The following is an 18,340-nucleotide window of genomic DNA, read 5'->3' as shown; positions in this document are numbered from 1 at the left end:
TGCTCACATAAGAAAAATGGAGCAAAGTTAGAATCACAAGGCCAGCAATCGGTTACACATTGTGATTGAAATCTTCTCCCATCTAAAACATTGTACCTTAACTGCTAAAGCTTGAATTAAAGGCCAAGAAATGGTACAGTCCACTACCATGTTGACCAGAACAATATCCGGTCTCCATCAGTCTATCGAAGTCTCCACCTGGACCCCTAAATGTGGAAGAAAGGCTAATGTTTGGAGCTGATTTCTAGTAGCCCCAGTAACAGTAAATGCTTGTATTAGGCTATTAGCGTGCATTTCGGTTCTGACTCGAGACTACTACCACAAATTCTCAGTCAACTCGTGTTTTTTCTTTTTTGTTTTTTGGGGGAAAAATCCGAAGCGATGCCAGCCCCAAATTCGTGGAAGTTGCTTTAGGAGACTTTCCCACTTCTTTCCCTGATTTACTTACTTCAACCTCTGTACATGAATATAGGGATCACTCTCTCATTTGCACTAATAACTGTCTTGCACAAGTTTTGTTTCAATTTGCATGGCTACGGCCATTAATTCAAGGCTTGTAGCCCTTGTGTTTCTGCTAGGAATATTTACTTTGGGAAGTGGTAACCCACGCGATGTTGATTGCTTGAGATCTATAAAGGAGTCCTTGGATGATCCATTTCACCGTTTATCTAGCTGGGTTTTTGACAACAGCAGGGAAGGCTTTATATGTTCCTTCGTGGGTGTTGAATGCTGGCATGACGAGTATAAGGTTCAAACTATTAACCTAGGCGGAATGGGACTAAAAGGTAAGTTTCCTAGAGGCCTAGCCAATTGCACATATTTAACGGCTATAGACCTTTCAACAAATAGTCTCTATGGAACCATTCCTTCTGATTTATCAAGTATTGTCAAATTTGCTACAAGTCTTGACCTTTCTTTCAACAATCTTTCGGGTGAAATTCCTGCAGATCTTGCAAATTGTTCATATCTAAATTCCATACAACTCAGCAACAACCAATTAACAGGTCAAATTCCTCCAGAAATTGGCCTATTAGATCGCTTGAAGATTTTTAATGTTTCCACCAACCTTTTATCTGGCCCAGTCCCTAATTTTATTAGCGCAACTATGCCTTCTGAAAGCTATGCAAATAATTTGGGGCTTTGTGCTGGTCCTTTAGAGCCTTGTAAGTCTAATTCAGAAACAAAGAAACAGGAAAAAATCCTCTTCACAAGTGGTTTTGTGGTTGGATGGGTACTTTCTACCATCTTGGCTCTTGTTCTTAACTTGTTTATTGTGCCTATCCTAAGTGCAAGAAAACTAAAGAGCAAGAATGCGAAAAAACAAAAGACTACAGCTTCTCAAGGACCACGACTTTTAACTTCGAATTGGAGAATCCAAGACTCTAAGGTAACTTCATTCCCTATAATCCAATGCTATCGCACTCCTTGTTCCAAGAAATAAAATATTCTTTGATCAAGAAAGAAGATTCCTTTTTTTTTTTTTTGTGGGTAAAACGTAAAAGGTTTGATCATTCAATTCATTCTAGTTTGAGCATAAACTTGCTAGCACACAGTTTTGTTTTAGTATAGACAGACAATGAACTTTAAGTTACACGGGTGTATATATGGATTAAATTGAACATCATATGTCTAGTTTTGTTTTCTTTTTTTGGTTATGATTAAGCAGCTAACTGTTTTCTTTCTTTTACCACTTCAAGAGTGCTCTCCATTTTTCAGATCATATTTACAACCAAAATTTTTTCGGCATAAGTGAAGCTCCTTAAGGAGTATATATTTTGCAGTAATACTGTGTGCTCTAATGATAGATTATGGCACTGGAAAAACATGTAACAAGAATGAGTTTCGAAGAACTCGGCAAGGCAACTGATGATTTCCACTGTATGAATATAATTGGAAAGGGGAAACTGGGGACAATGTACAAGGCAATACTCCAAAATGGTTGGTTTCTTGCCGTCAAGAAACTCCATAACTCATATGATTTCGATCAAGAATTCATGTCTGAGCTCATGACTGCTGGAAGGATGAGACATTGCAATTTCGTACCACTCATAGGCTTCTGCTATGAAATTAACAGCAGACTTTTGGTCTATAAATACATGTCGAATGGAAACCTCCATGATCTCCTTTTTTCTGCTCAAAACGGCAAGGTCAAGTGCATAGAATGGCCTATGAGGGTGAAAATAGCAGTTGGGATTGCGAGAGGACTTTCATGGCTTCATCAGGTTGGAGTAGTCCATAGCAGCATTTGTTCAAGATGCATATTGCTTGATCATAGTTGTGAACCCAAGATATCCAACTTTGGAAGTGCAAAACTTTTGAAATCGAACTTTACTTCTTCGAGTTGGAGAACTGTGGTAGATAATGAAGTATGGGAGTCGGGTTCGTTTAAGAAGGATGTCTATGAGTTTGGAGTTGTGCTTCATGAGTTAATTGCTGAAAAGGAATTTAACCAAATGAATGGTTGTCTGAAGAGTTTTGAGGGTCTTGATATGGCCGAATGGATATTTCAGAACTCCAAACCATATGATTCAGATGAGATTAGGCAAGCATCTGAGGACGAGATCCTTGAGTTTGTTAGAGTTGCAGTTGACTGCATTCAATCTGATCCGGCAAGAAGGCCATCCATGCTAGAAGTGTACAAAACATTGAGCAAAATCACTGGGAGATCTGAACTCGCAAATGATTAATTTGGCTCTCTATGCGTGGATGATTTTTTGTTTTGAACATCAAAATTCATAGTATTGTAAGATCCACCAAATAAACTCCAATGTACTTGTGATTGCTAGGGAAACTAATACCCAGACACAGCGTATCACTCTAATCCTAAGATAAAAGCAAACAACATGGAGTGTGTTTAAACCGGAGATTATTTGAAATAATATTTTGAAAAAATATTGTAGCATTTTTTGTCGTATAATATATATGAGATTAAAAGATAATTAAAAGAATAAAAAAAATTGAATGAAAAATGTGTTTACTATAACGCAATCAAATAATTTTTTTTTGCAAATAAAATAATATCTAAGGTTGCTGAAATACTCGAACACAAAATATTTCAATTTGCTTTCAAGTAAAAAGTGTAATGTAAGCAATAATGTCAACAGAGTCGATACGCGAATTGGAAATTAAAAGGAAGAAAAAATTTACATCTTTAGGTCGCTTTCTTTGCTGGCTTTCATCTTTTTTAGCCTATCACAAAGAGTTAACCGTGGAATCGCCATTACAAGCCAAGATGAGACAGTCAAGTGATTTGTGCAATAATGTCATTAACAACATTGTCACGTAATATTTCTACCTTGCAAGCCTTATTTTTCTTCATTTCTTTAAGCTTTATGAACCCGTTATAGACTTTGAAATCCGTGTGTAATGTAATTTGAAGGACTTGTTCAAACTAGATTAATGGGCATTCAGACTTCTCGTGGCATCAAGATATGTTGAAATAAAATTGGAAGTATTATAATTGCTATCATGTGGGGATTGGGATAGTTACGTTAATTTGAATCTTCCTGTCATACCGTGGAAATGCTAGTGAAATATGCAATTAATGTTGCCGTGAATCCATAAGAATGAGGCTATAAATCTTATTTTGGACCCTTACACTATAAACGCATTCCTATTTTGGTTCTTAAATTTAAATTTTGGATGCTTTACTTCCTTTAAGTATGAAATTTATCCACTTTAATTCATAAACTTCATTTTTAGACACTGTATCCCTTCAATTATCAACTCCTTTCCATAGAATCGTCAAAACTAATGAAACGGTAGGTAAGTGATGCTTAACATCCAAGAACTAAAATGGAAAGGAGTTCCCGTTTTAGGGGAGACAAACTATCCAGAAATAAAGTTTAAGGAATAAAGTGGGATGAGTTTTATACTTTAAAGGGTGCAGTGTTAAAAAATGAAGTTTAAGGTATAATATGAAGTACATCTAACGTTCAAGGGATCAAAACAAAATTTTACCTAAGCATTGCCTCCCAAGATTAATGGGCATCCATACTTCTCGTGGCATCAAGATATGTTGAAATTAAATTGGAAGTACAATAATTGCTATCTATCTATACGAAAGCATGATATGTGGGGATTGAGATAGTTATGTTAATTTGAATATTCCTTTCATACAGTGGAAATGCTAGTGAAATATGCAATTAATGTTGCCATGAATCCATAAGAATGAGGCTATAAATCTTATTTTGGACCCTTACACTATAAACACACTCCTATTTTGGTCCTTAAATTTTAATTTTGAATATTTTACTTCCTTTAAGTATGAAATTTATCCACTTTAATTCGTAAACTTCATTTTTAGACATTGTATCCCCTCAAATATCAACTCTTTTCCATAGAATTGTCAAAACTAATGAAACGGTAGGTAAGTGATGCTCAACATTCAAGAACTAAAATGAGAAGGAGTTCGCGTCTTAGGGGGGGGGGGAACTATCCAGAAATAAAGTTTAAGGAATAAAGTGGGATGAGTTTTATATTTTAAAGGGTGAAGTGTCAAAAAATGAGGTTTAAGGTATAATACGAAAGTACATCTAAAGTTCAAGGGATCAAAACAAAATTTAACCTAAGAATTGCCTCCCAATGCCTAAAAGTATTGGCTATATACAAACTTAGGCCTGTTTTCTTACCCCGATCATATATTTTCCGTTACTTCCGGTGCTTGGTTAGAAATAATTCATGAGTTTAAGATTGAATTATATTGTTCCTCCATCTGGAGAAAGATGCATCAACACATGTGTAATAGTATGACCATATTCTTTTATGTAAATAATGCCCAAATAGAAATCAAACTTTAAATTGTACGTATTACTCGTGAAGCCAGTATTAAAGAGCATGAAAAGAGACTATTCCGTGGGCGTGCTTGACCGGAACAAATGGACCCTCCTTGAACGTGGAAGAAAGATTAATTATTAGACTTAGAATTAATTTTCAATAGCCCAAGTAAGACTATAAGGGCATAGACTTTGTCAGTCATGACACTTGAAAAAGTACTATTATTAATTAGGAGACTTCTCTGTTTTATCATGTTATTATCTTAGTATCTATATTTGTGTATGGTGCTTATGTTGGATGTGGGACAGCCCATTTATGCAAGAAAGCAACGCTTTAGGGTTCCTCAAGCTTAAATACAAATAGCAGCCGCAAGATGCTTTCGGTTCTGGTTTGCGAGAAAAAGAGCCAGCCGCCACTTTTGAGAGACACAAAGAGAGAGAAATAGCTAGAGAGAGAGAAACTTCAAGGTCTCGATTGGAAGGTGATTTGAAACTTGATTGAGACGAAATTTTACACACGCGATCCTCTTGTCAAGATCTACTCATTACCGGTTCAGATTTCAGATTTCCTCTTCGTTTGGTAACACCTTTCCAAACTCACTTCTTTGACAGTTGTAATTTTTTGAAGTGATTTTGTAGCAATTTCATTTGGTTGGTGGTGGTGATATTATTGTCGTCTCAATATTTCGAATAGACCTGTGTATTCTCATTATTGTGATAGTGGAGATTTTGACTGGACTAGGTCCCGTGATTTTTCCCAATTGGATTTTCCACGTAAAAATCTTGGTGTCCTGTGCTTTCTATTTTTCTTGCATTTTATTATCACTGCTGGCATTATTACTTGGTGATTTGATTTGTTCCTGTTTTAACTGGTACTTGGGGAAAGAGAAATTTGTCCTGAACTAACTCTGATATTGTGCGCCTGTACTGGTAACAATTATCCATCTAATTCGACTACTTCAACGGTTGAAGCCCTGATTCTATTTTCTTTTTCGCGTGCGTTTACTTTAACAGTCATGGTCATTAACGTTGGAAAATAATAGTCATGATTATTAACCTCGTTGGTCAAATTTTGGTGGTTTGGGACTTGAATGTGAGTAAGAAAGAAAACAACCGAAGAAAATTGGAGAGGTAACTTAAACATGTTCTTGCTGAAGCAAAAAAAATCCAAAAAAAATCAACTAAACATGAATGCTATAAATGTTATTGTTGCGATAAAAAAAAAAAAACTAAACATGAATGCTAAGAGTATTGCCCAACGGAGAACCAGAGAAGAGATTTTAGTGTTTTTGTTGCTCTAAATTAATTTGTTTTCTTCCTAAATTTCAAAGAAAACACAAATGGAAACCTATGACTGATGCTTTTTCTTCTATTTCTTTTTTTTTCCCTTTTGTTCTTTCTGCTTATCTTGGTAATTAGATACCAGAAAACCTCAGTAACCAAGCCAACGTGCAAATATTGCTTTTGATTTTTATGAGCTGAAAGTCTTATAGACCCTGTTTGATAGCTTAATTCAACATCTAAAGTTAATGGGTTTAGATCTTAACGTGTTCAGATATGATTGATAACAAAAAAATAGAACATGTGAATTAAGTAAGTGGTATTGAATTTTTGGTAAAATTTGTTCCAAAAAATAAATAATAAGTTATTTACTTTCTCACTCAATGTGATATATATACTCAAATGTGTCAAATTTAGTATTTAACAATTGAGTCACTTAAAGAATTCAAACTTCATATTTCCCAATATGGCCCTCCTCAACTACACAATGAGTATGAATGAGTCCAAATCAACAAAATTACTTTAAAATGTTGGCTAAATCTGACATGAACCAACCAAAAAGAAGAAAACAAACAAATTTTCTCGGCTCACTTAAGAACGAAATTTAGTTGAATAAAACTAGCATAATGTTCTGCCAACATGCAGCTGAAATATCAGCGTTTAAGAACCCGGAGCAAACCCCTTTCTCAACAATAAGAAAACAAATAAATGTAAGGAAACTAGCATACAAAGTAACAAACAAGAAAGGAGGACTTCTCAAAGTCTCCCTCGTGCATCAAGTTGAGGCTCCATATCTCGCTTGGTGCGTATACAAGTAAACTTGGCTCCCATTCTCTTATAAATCTAAAGGGCACGGTACTATACTATCCAGTATCCACCACCAACTCACTTGGGCACTCTCCTTCCTACAGTATAGGAGTAGGGTAAGATAAATCTCGATGCTTAATTCGGAAAAAAATATATGAAAACGAGAAAGAGTCTTGAAGGTGTCTTAAGGGCATTTACAATGGAAGAGTGTAATTCATATGCTATATCATTAATTTATTATCCCCTCTTTCATTATATTATCACTCACTGTAGATTACACTCTACATAGTATAATAGCGTGGACCCATAATTAAATCATGTATTTATTTTAATAGTTCTCAACACATATCTCGTAAATAAATAGATCTATTTTCTGAAAAATAATTACATTTATTTTGGAAAAATATTATTAACTTTTGTTGAAAATTTTGTATTCTATAAATTTTTTATTTTCTAAAAAAAATAATATTATTAATTTTTGAAAACTAATAGTATATATTTTTATGGATTTCAAAAAATGCATTGTTATTTGCTAAAAATAATTAGGTAATTATTAAACAAATACCCAACGCTTTAAAAAATTAGATAAGAGGTTAAAGAAAACAAATGATGCAGTAGGAGAAATGATGGAGTGGGAGAGTAAGAAATTGAGAAAACGTTAACAATATTTATAGACAAAATTTTGACAATTGAAAGTGCAAAAAGAATTACTGTTGCAAACTGGTGAAATTGAAACAATGCTACCATTATTTTACCATTGCAAACATGTTGAAAATTGGATTCAAGGGACCACTGCAAAGTTTTGAATAATTGGATAAAATGAAACCATTGCAAAGCTTTGAATAATTGGACAAATGAGACCCACTCTTTCGGCTTTTTTTGCTTCAATTATGCATGTAGTGATTGTTATGCGTGTAATAGGCATTATAATCTTACTAAGGGAGAGTTTACAATGCATCGGTGTAATAAAGGGTAATTGTGGATACCCCAAACAATATTTGACCCCAAAATTAGGGTTCAATGAACTAAATTGTACGGCTTTCGAACACCAAATACTAAGCCTTTTGAACATCAAATAAAAAGTCCAAAACTTCCCCAATTTAAAGTTGTGCTGCGTTGTGGACTTTTTCTCACTTCAGCCCACCTCTAAACGGATCCTGTGTTGCCCAATAATTTTCAGCAACCTAGGTGAAGTATATTACTGGTTTTGTTATAATCATTCCAAATCATGTACTTTCATAGTTTGGAGTTTATTCTCGTTGCCCAGTATGTTGATTGTAGCACTTCAAAGTTGATTATAAGCAGGGATAATTTCATAAACCTCCTCTAAGGTTTCAGATAATCTCACTAAGCTCCCTTGAGGTTTTAAAAATTGTACTTACCTCCCTTGATTTTACAGATTTGGTAATCAAACCTTAGACCTGGTCAAAAATTTAAATGAACTTGCTAAAATGTCCTTGGTTTATATAGTTTATATTGCTTTCCAAAACAATTGTAAGATATATAGCATAACTATAAAGAAAAAGCATCAAATTTTCAATACCTATATTTATTATTTAATAAACAATTATTACAATAGTTTCATCACTATGATAGGCTACTGTACATAGTGCTTTACTAGGGGTACATATTCCCTGAAGGTTGGAGAAGAAAGTATTATCATAATTGTTTTAGAGTTTGTAGATTTTTGAAATGTTAGAGATATCAATAATTTAGTAATAGTTTTGGACAGTTTCTTTTTAAATCACTGTTGTTTTTGGTGCGAAGAAAAAAAAATATCAACAAAAAATTAGATCACATTCAAAGTTGTCCAAAAAAGGTCACTAATTCAACATTTGGTAATGATAGCGACTAGAATCAATATTTATAGTTTATAGTTATGCAGTTTTACTTGTAAACTATGAACAAAAAATGAGGAATAAGAAGAGAAAAAAAAAGAAAAAATAATTATAAATCCCATTCTTTCTATATGTACCCAACAAGGGAGCTTCATTAAAATGGTAAGGTTAACATTGTCATTTTAAGTGGGTAAGGAAGGTAAGTGTAATTTCTAAAATCTCAAGGGATCTCATTGAAATTGTTAAAAATCTCAGAGGAGGTTTGAAATTATTCCTTAAATTCAATCACAAAAGAATATGAAAATATTCATGCGACATATACCAATTGGCCACGAGAAAAGAGATGGGTTGGATGGTTCGAAAAAAATATATAAATGAGAAATTTAAATTCAAACCCTCTCTCACTGTATCATTTGAGTCTCCAAAAACCTGAGTAGAGCTGCTCACAAATAAAAAATGGAGCAAGTAAGAATTACAAGGCTAGAGGTCGGTTGCACAATGTGAATGGTATCTTCTCCTATCTAAAACATTGCCCCTTAATTGAAGGCCGAAACTTGAATTAAAGAACAAGAAAAGGGATCGTCCACTAGCCATGCTTGACCAGAACACTATTCGGTCTTCACCAATCTATCGAATTCTCCACGTGGATCCCCTGAATGGGGAAGAAAGACAATAAAAATGTTTAAGAGTTCTAATAGCCCAGTAACTAGTACATGCTTGTATTAGCCTGCATTTCGGTTCTAACTCTTCAGACTATTACCACTAATTCTTAGTTGACTCGTGGAAGTTTTCCACTTAAATTCTAAGAATTGATATCAAACATTTAAAAATAGGTATGTGGCATTATACCCTTAAGCCCTGTATTAAAAAGCAAGGAAAGTGATGGTTCCCTAGCCAGTTTCCCATTTCTCTCATTTTCCAATTGGACCCCCCAGAATGTGGAAAAAAGACTAATGACTAATGAGAAGACTAGAATTAATTTCCAATGGCCCAAGTAACACTGAAATGGGCATATAACTTGCTTTTGAATATGAGATTATTTGGAATAATTTTTTTAAAAAGTATTATATTATTTTTTTGATGTGATATATATGAAATAAAAAAAATGATTGAAAAATGTGTTTATGAAATAAGTAGATAATTTTGTACAATAATGAGCGTGCATTTAAGTCCTGACTCTTGAAAAGAAGTACTACTACAAATTAGTAGCAATTTTCACTTCTTTAATCCAATCATTTTCTTTGACCATTGTATATTGGCAACATTAATTTTGCAGGTTATCGTTTTACTGTTTATATTTATTATCTTAGAGTTTACATTTATTATTGTAATGCATATATTTTATGATATAATTGACACTAGTAATTGCAGAAATCCCAAATTCTCTACTTCCACAATATCAAGGGTTGAAGAAGCCCTCAATTATTTTTTCTCATACCTTTTACTTTGTTGGTCATGGTTATTAATCTCCAAGATCAATGGTCATGATTATTAATACGAGATAATTAGAAGAGAAAGTGATCAAATTTAGTGGTTTGCTAAAGAAAGAAAACAATTGAAGAAAATTAGAGAGCTAGCTTGAAGGTTCATTATACTTAGATCATTTATATTGTGACGTCTCTTGGATCATTTATATTTTGATGTTTCTTTGTTTTCTGTTCTTCCTAATTATAAAGTTTAACATATTAAACTGTGGATGCTTGAAGCAAAAAAAAAAAAAAACATATTAAAACAGGGACGCGCAAGAATGGAATACAATCATTCCGAATAATTCTATGAAATCGGACCCACTACTTTATTGAGGCAATAATATCATCAAAGTGTCTTAAATCACCCTAACCACTGCTGTTATTGTCTTAAAACATAGACTTTTATGTGATCCCTAATATCAAATTTCCCTAATAAAATGTTGATGACAGAGTCAACTAATCTTGTTTATCAATTTCCTCCATTTGTGATTAGTTCAAGATGAATTTGGATTTTGGGTGCCTAGCTCCAATTCCACCTAGTTGAATAATTGATTATCATTGCCTGGGATCCACCTTGATGCCAATTCCACCTAGTTGAATGGTTGATTGTCTCAATACTCTTCTTCACCTTCTCACCAGAAACAAATAAGCCATTTTCAGGAAAGAAATGCTTTGCTAGCTCTGCAGTTAGTGAGATTTGTTTCTCTCTTAAAATTTGAGAGTGAAACTGACGAAAATCCCTCGAAAAGAGATGGAGATGGCCACCACTTGCAGCATCGATCGTGTCTTACTTGGTCTAGAGTTGCTTCTGAACAGATTCCGAGACAATTTTTCTCTTTCGCATGTTGGTGGTAATCTTCTTTTGGATGTTCGTGATGCAATCAGACACATGAAATTTCTCAAAACGTTTCTTATGTGTGCTAGAAAGTGGAGCCTTGTTCATTTGTACTTGCAATCTGACAATGTTGTGAAGAAGGTGAGTCTTCCATCTTTCTTATCTTGTATCGAAGATACCTTTCACAAATCCGAGGAGGACATTCTGTCTCTTTGCCTTAGATTAGAAATGGAAAAATATGAATGGGTTATTCACAATTCTATTTTTGCTCGTGGAGTGTTCCGCGAAATTGAGAAAAAGATCACATCACTCAAGCAAGAAATCATCCAAATTTACCTTGCTTTGGCAAGCAGCAGGTCATTTCAATCAAATTCTTGTGTGACAGATGATGAACTGTTGGAATTCATAGACCTCATCCTGCAAAATCTAGCAGATTTGACCAATGACTATATGAATTGGCGAATTCATAAATATGATCCTTTGAGTGCTCCTTTGACTGCTCAAATCCAAGATCTTGAAGCAAAGCTGACATTCTTGAAAAGCTTCATTCCCTTTGCCAAAATGCGAGGAACCGCAGATATTCCTGCCTTGCTATTATCTCACTTTGAAGTGGTGGCTTTGACCGCAGCACGCCTCTCTTACATGTGGTCCTTTTGGAAAAATGTTGAGTACAGAAGTACTTGCAGCTTCAAACTCCTCAGCATCAGAGCGGTTGATTTTCATGTCTACGAGATTTATAAGGAAGTACTTGCAGCTTCAAACTCCTCAGCATCATTACATACAGCAGTGATGGATGAGCGGATATTGAACAACTTCAATGATTCTCTGATAAGTCGTCTCTGGGAGTTGTTATGCTGCAGGTCTAGCTTTGTAGATTCTATGAAAGATCAAATGCGAATACTCTATGCAGGCCTGAGGTTTTTGAGAAGCATTTTAAGGGAGCATCATGAGATGATGGATGAACAAAATGAAAAAATTGGAGCTCTCCTTGGTGAGGCAGGCATTATAATATTCACGCCCACTCTGAGCAGAGTGATAGAAGGAGAAGTTAGCTTCTCAGGATCCACCCAGGTTCTTGATTTTTGTGATATGCTGGCTAGTACCAACATCCATATCAAGAATTTTAAGGATCAGATCAGTGGCTCAAGTACTATAGAGAGTCTTCCTAATTCCTCTCATAGCTTAAGAGCACCAGAAGTTAGCCAGACTTCCAGCCGCATGCTATCAAAAGGTAAAATGCCAATAGACCATGAAGTCATGGTTGGTCTTGATGATGAGGCAGAAAAAGTAATTGAACCACTTATCTCAAGTACTATACAGAGTCTTCCTAATTCCTCTCATAGCTTAAGAGCACCAGAAGTTAGCCAGACTTCCAGCCGCATGCTATCAAAAGGTAAAATGCCAATAGCTCGTGAAATCATGGTTGGTCTTGATGATGAGGCAGCAAAAGTAATTGGACGACTTAGATGGGGATCAAAACAGGTGGAAATTGTTCCCATTGTGGGAATGGCTGGGCTTGGTAAGACAACTTTAGCCAAAAAAGTTTACAATGATAGTTCAGTAACCTGTCACTTCCACATTCGTCTTTGGTGTACTGTTTCTCAAGAATTTAACATGAAAAATGTGTTACTTCAAATTTTGTGCTCTGATGGCAAACATTCTAGGAAGGATGAGTTTCAAAATCTGGATAAACATGCGTTGCTTGAAAAGCTCTATCAAAGGCTATTGAAGAATCGGTATCTTGTTGTTTTTGATGATGTCTGGGACATTAAGGTATGGAATGAGCTGAGAATTTCATTCCCAGATGACAAAAACCAAAGTCGGATCATCTTCACGAGTCGATCTTCTAATGTAGCTTCACAGGTTCAATATGGTAGAGAACCTCACAAGATTCGCTGCCTTACTGTCGAAGAGAGTTTCGAATTGCTGCAGAAGAAGGTGTTTGGAGAAGAAGAAGAATGTCCTCAAGCATTGCATGAATTGGGAATGGAGATTGTCAAAAAGTGCTGGGGATTACCCTTTGCAGTTGTTGTTGTAGCTGGAATTCTAGCAACTATAAAGCATGATATTTTGCTTTGGGAAAAGTTTGCTGAAAGTTTAACTTCAACCATGGTGTCTGGTACAGACCAGTGGAAGAAGTCATTGGAGCTCAGTTATGAGCATTTACCATATCACTTGAAGGCATGCTTGCTGTATTTTGCTGCATTTCCAGAAGATGAAAAAATTGGTGCCAAGAAGTTGATGTGTCTATGGATTGCAGAAGGATTTGTGGAAATAATTGAAGGAGAGAAATCAGAGGATATTGCAGAAGAATATCTGATGGACCTAATTGGCCGAAACCTAGTTATGGTAGGTAAGAACAGATCCATTGGTGGAGTCAAAACTTGTTACATTCACGATTTGATATTTGAGTTCTGTAAGGGCAAGGCGAAAGAAAAGAAATTCCTTCAGGTCCTGGGAGGATATGATGAGCTTTCTACCTTTAATGAGCCTCCCAACCTACCTCGGTTGTCCATTTGCTCCAGTGTAGAAGATTTTATAAAGTCAAGGCTATTTTGTCCGCATTTAGCCAGTCTGCTACTCTTTGATGCTACTCCAAGATATGATAAGTTGTTTAATATCTCCTTCCTTTTTTGCATCTACAAACATCTTAACGTTCTGAATTTAGAGGGCATTAACCTAAGGCTGAAGGAGCTTCCAGCTGAAGTCGAGTCACTTCTTTGTTTGAGGTACTTAGCCCTTGAAGCAGAGGACATGCAATTCATTCCACCATCTATAGCCAAGCTCTCACATTTGGAAACCTTTTGGCTACATTCCAACTTGGTCGTTTCATTGCCAGATAGCATCTGGAACATGAAGAAGTTGAGGCATATACATGTAAGAGGGCGCGTTGCTATTCATCTGCCTTCCAACGACAACGGTGTTGAAAACCTCTCCACTTTACCCAATTTAGACACACTCTCTTGCTTGTGTCTTTTTAAAGAGGGAGAGAACTTATTGAGAAGGATTCCCAACGTTCGCCAACTTAAAATTTCCGATTATCACACTGGAAATGGAGTGTTGAACATGAGTCAACTAGAATGCCTAGAATCACTCACCTGGTGGGGCAATTACTCCTCAGGTTCATGGGAACATGTTGAGGTTCCCTTTCCCATGAATTTGAAGAAGTTGAGTCTTGAAAATCTGGGTCTTCCCTGTAGTAAAATGTCATTGATTGAAGAACTACCCAACCTTGAAGTCCTCGAATTAAGACTGCAGTCAATGGACGGCCAAAGATGGGAGCTGATGGAAGGAGGATTCCCTAAACTCAGGGTCTTGACTTTGACATATTTTAAGGTTGTGGAGTGGACAGAGACAGACCCTGACAGTGATGATTACTTCCCGTGTCTTCAGCAATTAAATCTCGACAGTACTCGTATTTTGAAAATGATGCCTTCTTGTTTAGGGCGTATATCAACTCTTGAAACGATTGAGATCGACCATTGCGGAGATCGTGTCAAATCTTTAGTACGGGAAATTGAAGAAGCACAGAAAAATTATGGAAATGTGAATCTGGAGATCATCATAGATTGAAGGGCATCAGCTGGTGCAATATCTGGTAATTTCCCTTTTTGTCATTACCGTTAATTGGCTTGTAGAAATAATCATGCTTTTCATTTTTAAACAAGTTTAATTTATATTTACCATTTGGTAGCTTTTTTGTACTTCAGTTGCCTGTAATGCATGCACAAGCACATTGAAATTGATGAGCAAACAACTAATTATTGCTCTATTTTTTTTTTTTAATGATATCATCAGGGAGTGCATGCTACGGTGGTTTTTCCTCTTCAGATTGTAATTGATCATCTGTGCGATCTGGCTTTCTTTGATACTTTTGTGGAAGATGGAGGTAAATGTTGGAAAGGATTGATGGCTCTTTTCTTGTCAAGATATGGTCGAAACAATCAATGAGATTATTCAGATATTTTGCTGTTGGCCTATTTTGTGTAATTTCGTTTCGCTGAATTTAATGATGGTTTTGTGCTATTTCTTTTCAAACACGTGTCAATTTGCCGTCAAGGAACTTTGTTATCTTTTTTTTTTTTTTTTTTTTCTATTTGAGGTTCAAACTCCATCATTTTGATAGAATTGATTAACAATTTATGTTTGAGCTCATGATTCTTGGAGGCATATGATAGCCCAAGTGGGAAACCTCTATGATCATCTCTTTTCTGCTCAAAACAGGTTTAAGGTAAAAATTGCAATGGGGATTGCAAAAGGCATTACGTGGCTTGATCAGGATAGAATTGGTTGAAGATGTATGCTCAATCTTAGGTTTGGATTTAGGATATCCAACTTTGAGATTTGCTAAATTTTTAGAATCATATTTTACTTCTTCAAATTGGAGAATTTTTGCAAAGAATGAAGTATGGGACTTAAGTTCCTTTAAGAAGGATGTCTGCAACTTGGTTTTTCTGCTGCTTGAGCTAATTGCTGGACAGGGCATTAGTAACATAATTGATTCCCCAAAGAGCTTTGAAGGTGATATGTTTGTATGAATATTTAATTTTCCATTTTTGAATTCCACACCATATGTTTTAGATGATATACAGAGCTAGGGATAAATTACCAAAATTGGAGAGAAAATGTGTATAAATTTTACAATTATGTTATGTCAAGTGAACCTAGACAACCGAGGTACAATGAATTTTGGCTAATTAAGGTATAATCAAAAGAACAAAAAAAAGAGATTTGGAGATTTTCATGGTTAAAAAAAAAAAAGACTAACTTCATTGTCACTTAATTTGTGTACATTTTCTGTAACTATGATAATACTTTGTTTGGAAATAAATCCCCAGCATAACTAAGAAGCCAATATAATGGTACATATCAGCACATTAATCATAACTTTACATTAAAAGTGTGTGGAGTTACAAAGAAAAATTTTATTTAAGAAAAATTGCGTGGAAATCCGTGACTTTACATTAAAATATAAGCATATTAACGGAATCAGTTTTGTGACGTTGGAAATTTCTGTTTAACTTAAAGTCCTTATTTATTTTTCCTATACCCGGCAATTTGGCAGGTTGGGCGGTTTTTGGGCGATTTGATATTGGGTTTTCATTTAAATGGATGACACCCAATCCGCTCAACTTTAAATTGGGTTAATTTTGAGTTGAATCATATTGGGTTATCTCAAACCTATGATCCAATATATTAATTAATAGAATTTGATACATAAACTCTCTCAAATATATTTTCACATACACAAAAAAAAATTCACACACATAAACACATTTTCACATAGATAGACATATTTTTACACACTAAAACACTCATAGACACACACACTCACTTTTTAAATTCTTTTGAAATACGTTATTTTTACACATGCAAACACATTACAATACACACTAATATACTTTCACAAATACACACACATACTAGCTATGTAAATTACTTGGATGAACTCACTATTTTTTATACAAGTAAGGATTTTCAAATTGGGTATAGCTTTGGTCCAAACTAAGAGACCGAAGCAACAATTTTGGTTCAAGTTGAATATAGCATGAAAAATGGCATACCAATATACAATTTTCTAAGTCTTGTTACTTGATTTAGCATTAGCTATTCCGGACATATTTCTAAGAAATCTGCCAAATTCATGAACTATTAGCTATTCCGGACAAATTAGCCAAATGAAGCCCAGCGACCATGTAATGAATTTGGACCGTAACAGCTTTTGGAGTTCTGTGAGTGTCCGGAATAGCTAATTTGGCAGATTTGGGACAACTTGGCTAGCGGATGTTTTGCTTGATCCAACAAAGCTGGTCATTTTTTTTTTTGTTTCTTGATTTTAATTTGTTAATTTATTTTTTTAACTTAAGTTAGGTAATGGGTGCCCAACACAAATACTCAAACCACCCAAAATATATATGAGTCTTTATTACCCAACCCAAAACCCAACTTATCCAATCCAACCTCTCAAATTAGTGAGGGGGTTGGATGGGTTGTTGGGTTTTGGGTATAATTGCCAGCTCTAATTTTACCTACTCAATGGTTGCATCATGGTAAGACGGGGAATTAATTTTTATTCTACACGCTTTGGACGGTAAAATCATCAAAGTGTCTCAAATCACAAAAAAAAACAGAGCCCAGGTGCGGATGCAGGGTCCTTCCCAGAAATATGAGGATAAATATTCCAAAAACAATAAAAATTTCTTTCCTTGAATCTTTCAAAACGAAAGGCAAATGTGGGGTGCAGGTCCTTTCTTCTCAACAACCTAACGAGTATAAAAAAAACTCCAAAAGAAATACTAAATACTTGCTTGCTCTGCAGTCGGTGAGATCTGTTTCTATAAAAGGTGAAATTCCCGTAAACTTGCAAATTGTACATTTCTAAATACTCTACTACTCAACAGCAACCAATTAGCAGGTCAAATTCCAGCAGAAATTGCCCTGTTGGATCGGTTGAAGACTTCTGATGCTGCCAACATCCTTCTATCTGGCCCTTAGTAGATCGACCTTTGATTAAATTCATGTGACATAAAGTTAGTCAAGAAAATTAATATCAGAATTGATGGAGATCTAATGCAGAGGATGGTAAAGTGGCCCGATGGTTATGTATAACTTTTCAAGGTGTAGGTGAGTTATGTATATATATAAAAAAAAATCCATAAGGTACAAAAGTGTAATTTATCCTATATATATTAATTTTTTTTTAACAAGGAAGAAGTAGGATATTTTTTTTAACAAGGAAGAAGTAGAATTTTTTTTTAAAAGTGGAGAGGAGGAAGGAGAATTAGATTCCAAGACTTTTTTTTTGATAGAAAGTGACAAAAATATTATTAATCTGAGATGATGTCCGCAGCAAGCGCGGTAACAATAAAATCTGGAGATGATTCCAAGACTTTTAAATCTTAGAATTTCAACGTTAGTTAATAAAATCATTTTAGGCTTTTAATATAAATAATTTTAACATTTTAACTAATTCCAACGCAGAGGACGATATCCATCATTTTGATACTGTGCTTCAAATCGTGGAGTCATGTACATTTTACCACACGATGATTATACGAAAATGCACTAAATTGTAAGGGTTGACACTATAATTTATTCGTTTGTTTGTTGATGAATATAATTAGGAAGGAGGCTGATCATTCCAGACCATTAAACTGTCTCAAATCCTAAAGTCATCAAACTGTCTCAAATTCACCACAACAACTCATCTTGCAAGTGAAAGTGCTCTAACACGCATATGTATTCACTCTTTTATTTTATTTTTTTTGAGGGATCTTCTGAAGAACCAATCCCACTTTTACAGTTAAGAAGCCAGTGTATAGGTGCATATTGCTC

General features: G+C 35.0%; 2 protein-coding genes across 3 annotated transcripts; both read left to right on the top strand.

The window, feature by feature from the left end:
- The first annotated feature begins 413 nt into the window (after positions 1-413).
- Positions 414-2,902, top strand: LOC113737829 (probably inactive leucine-rich repeat receptor-like protein kinase At5g48380). Its single transcript, XM_072084730.1, has 2 exons — positions 414-1,387; positions 1,806-2,902. Exons 1-2 carry the CDS (start codon positions 530-532, stop codon positions 2,685-2,687), a joined length of 1,740 nt encoding a protein of 579 aa, XP_071940831.1. The 5' UTR covers positions 414-529; the 3' UTR covers positions 2,688-2,902.
- A 7,619-nt stretch (positions 2,903-10,521) lies between these two features.
- LOC113734760 (putative late blight resistance protein homolog R1A-3) lies at positions 10,522-15,064 on the top strand. Of its 2 annotated transcripts, XM_072084729.1 has the most exons (3): positions 11,016-11,146; positions 11,391-14,603; positions 14,804-15,064. In XM_072084729.1, exon 2 carries the CDS (start codon positions 11,456-11,458, stop codon positions 14,576-14,578), a length of 3,123 nt encoding a protein of 1,040 aa, XP_071940830.1. In that variant the 5' UTR covers positions 11,016-11,146; positions 11,391-11,455; the 3' UTR covers positions 14,579-14,603; positions 14,804-15,064. The 2 variants fall into 2 exon arrangements, with proteins under 2 accessions (XP_071940829.1, XP_071940830.1); XM_072084728.1 differs by having other exon boundaries at positions 10,522-14,603.
- The last annotated feature ends 3,276 nt before the right edge of the window (positions 15,065-18,340 follow it).

The sequence above is a fragment of the Coffea arabica genome, chromosome 3e (genome assembly GCF_036785885.1).
Source record: "Coffea arabica cultivar ET-39 chromosome 3e, Coffea Arabica ET-39 HiFi, whole genome shotgun sequence".
Classification (NCBI taxonomy): domain Eukaryota; kingdom Viridiplantae; phylum Streptophyta; class Magnoliopsida; order Gentianales; family Rubiaceae; genus Coffea; species Coffea arabica.
The sequence above is the reverse complement of the archived record's forward strand: the minus strand, read 5'-3'. Positions and strand labels throughout refer to the sequence as shown.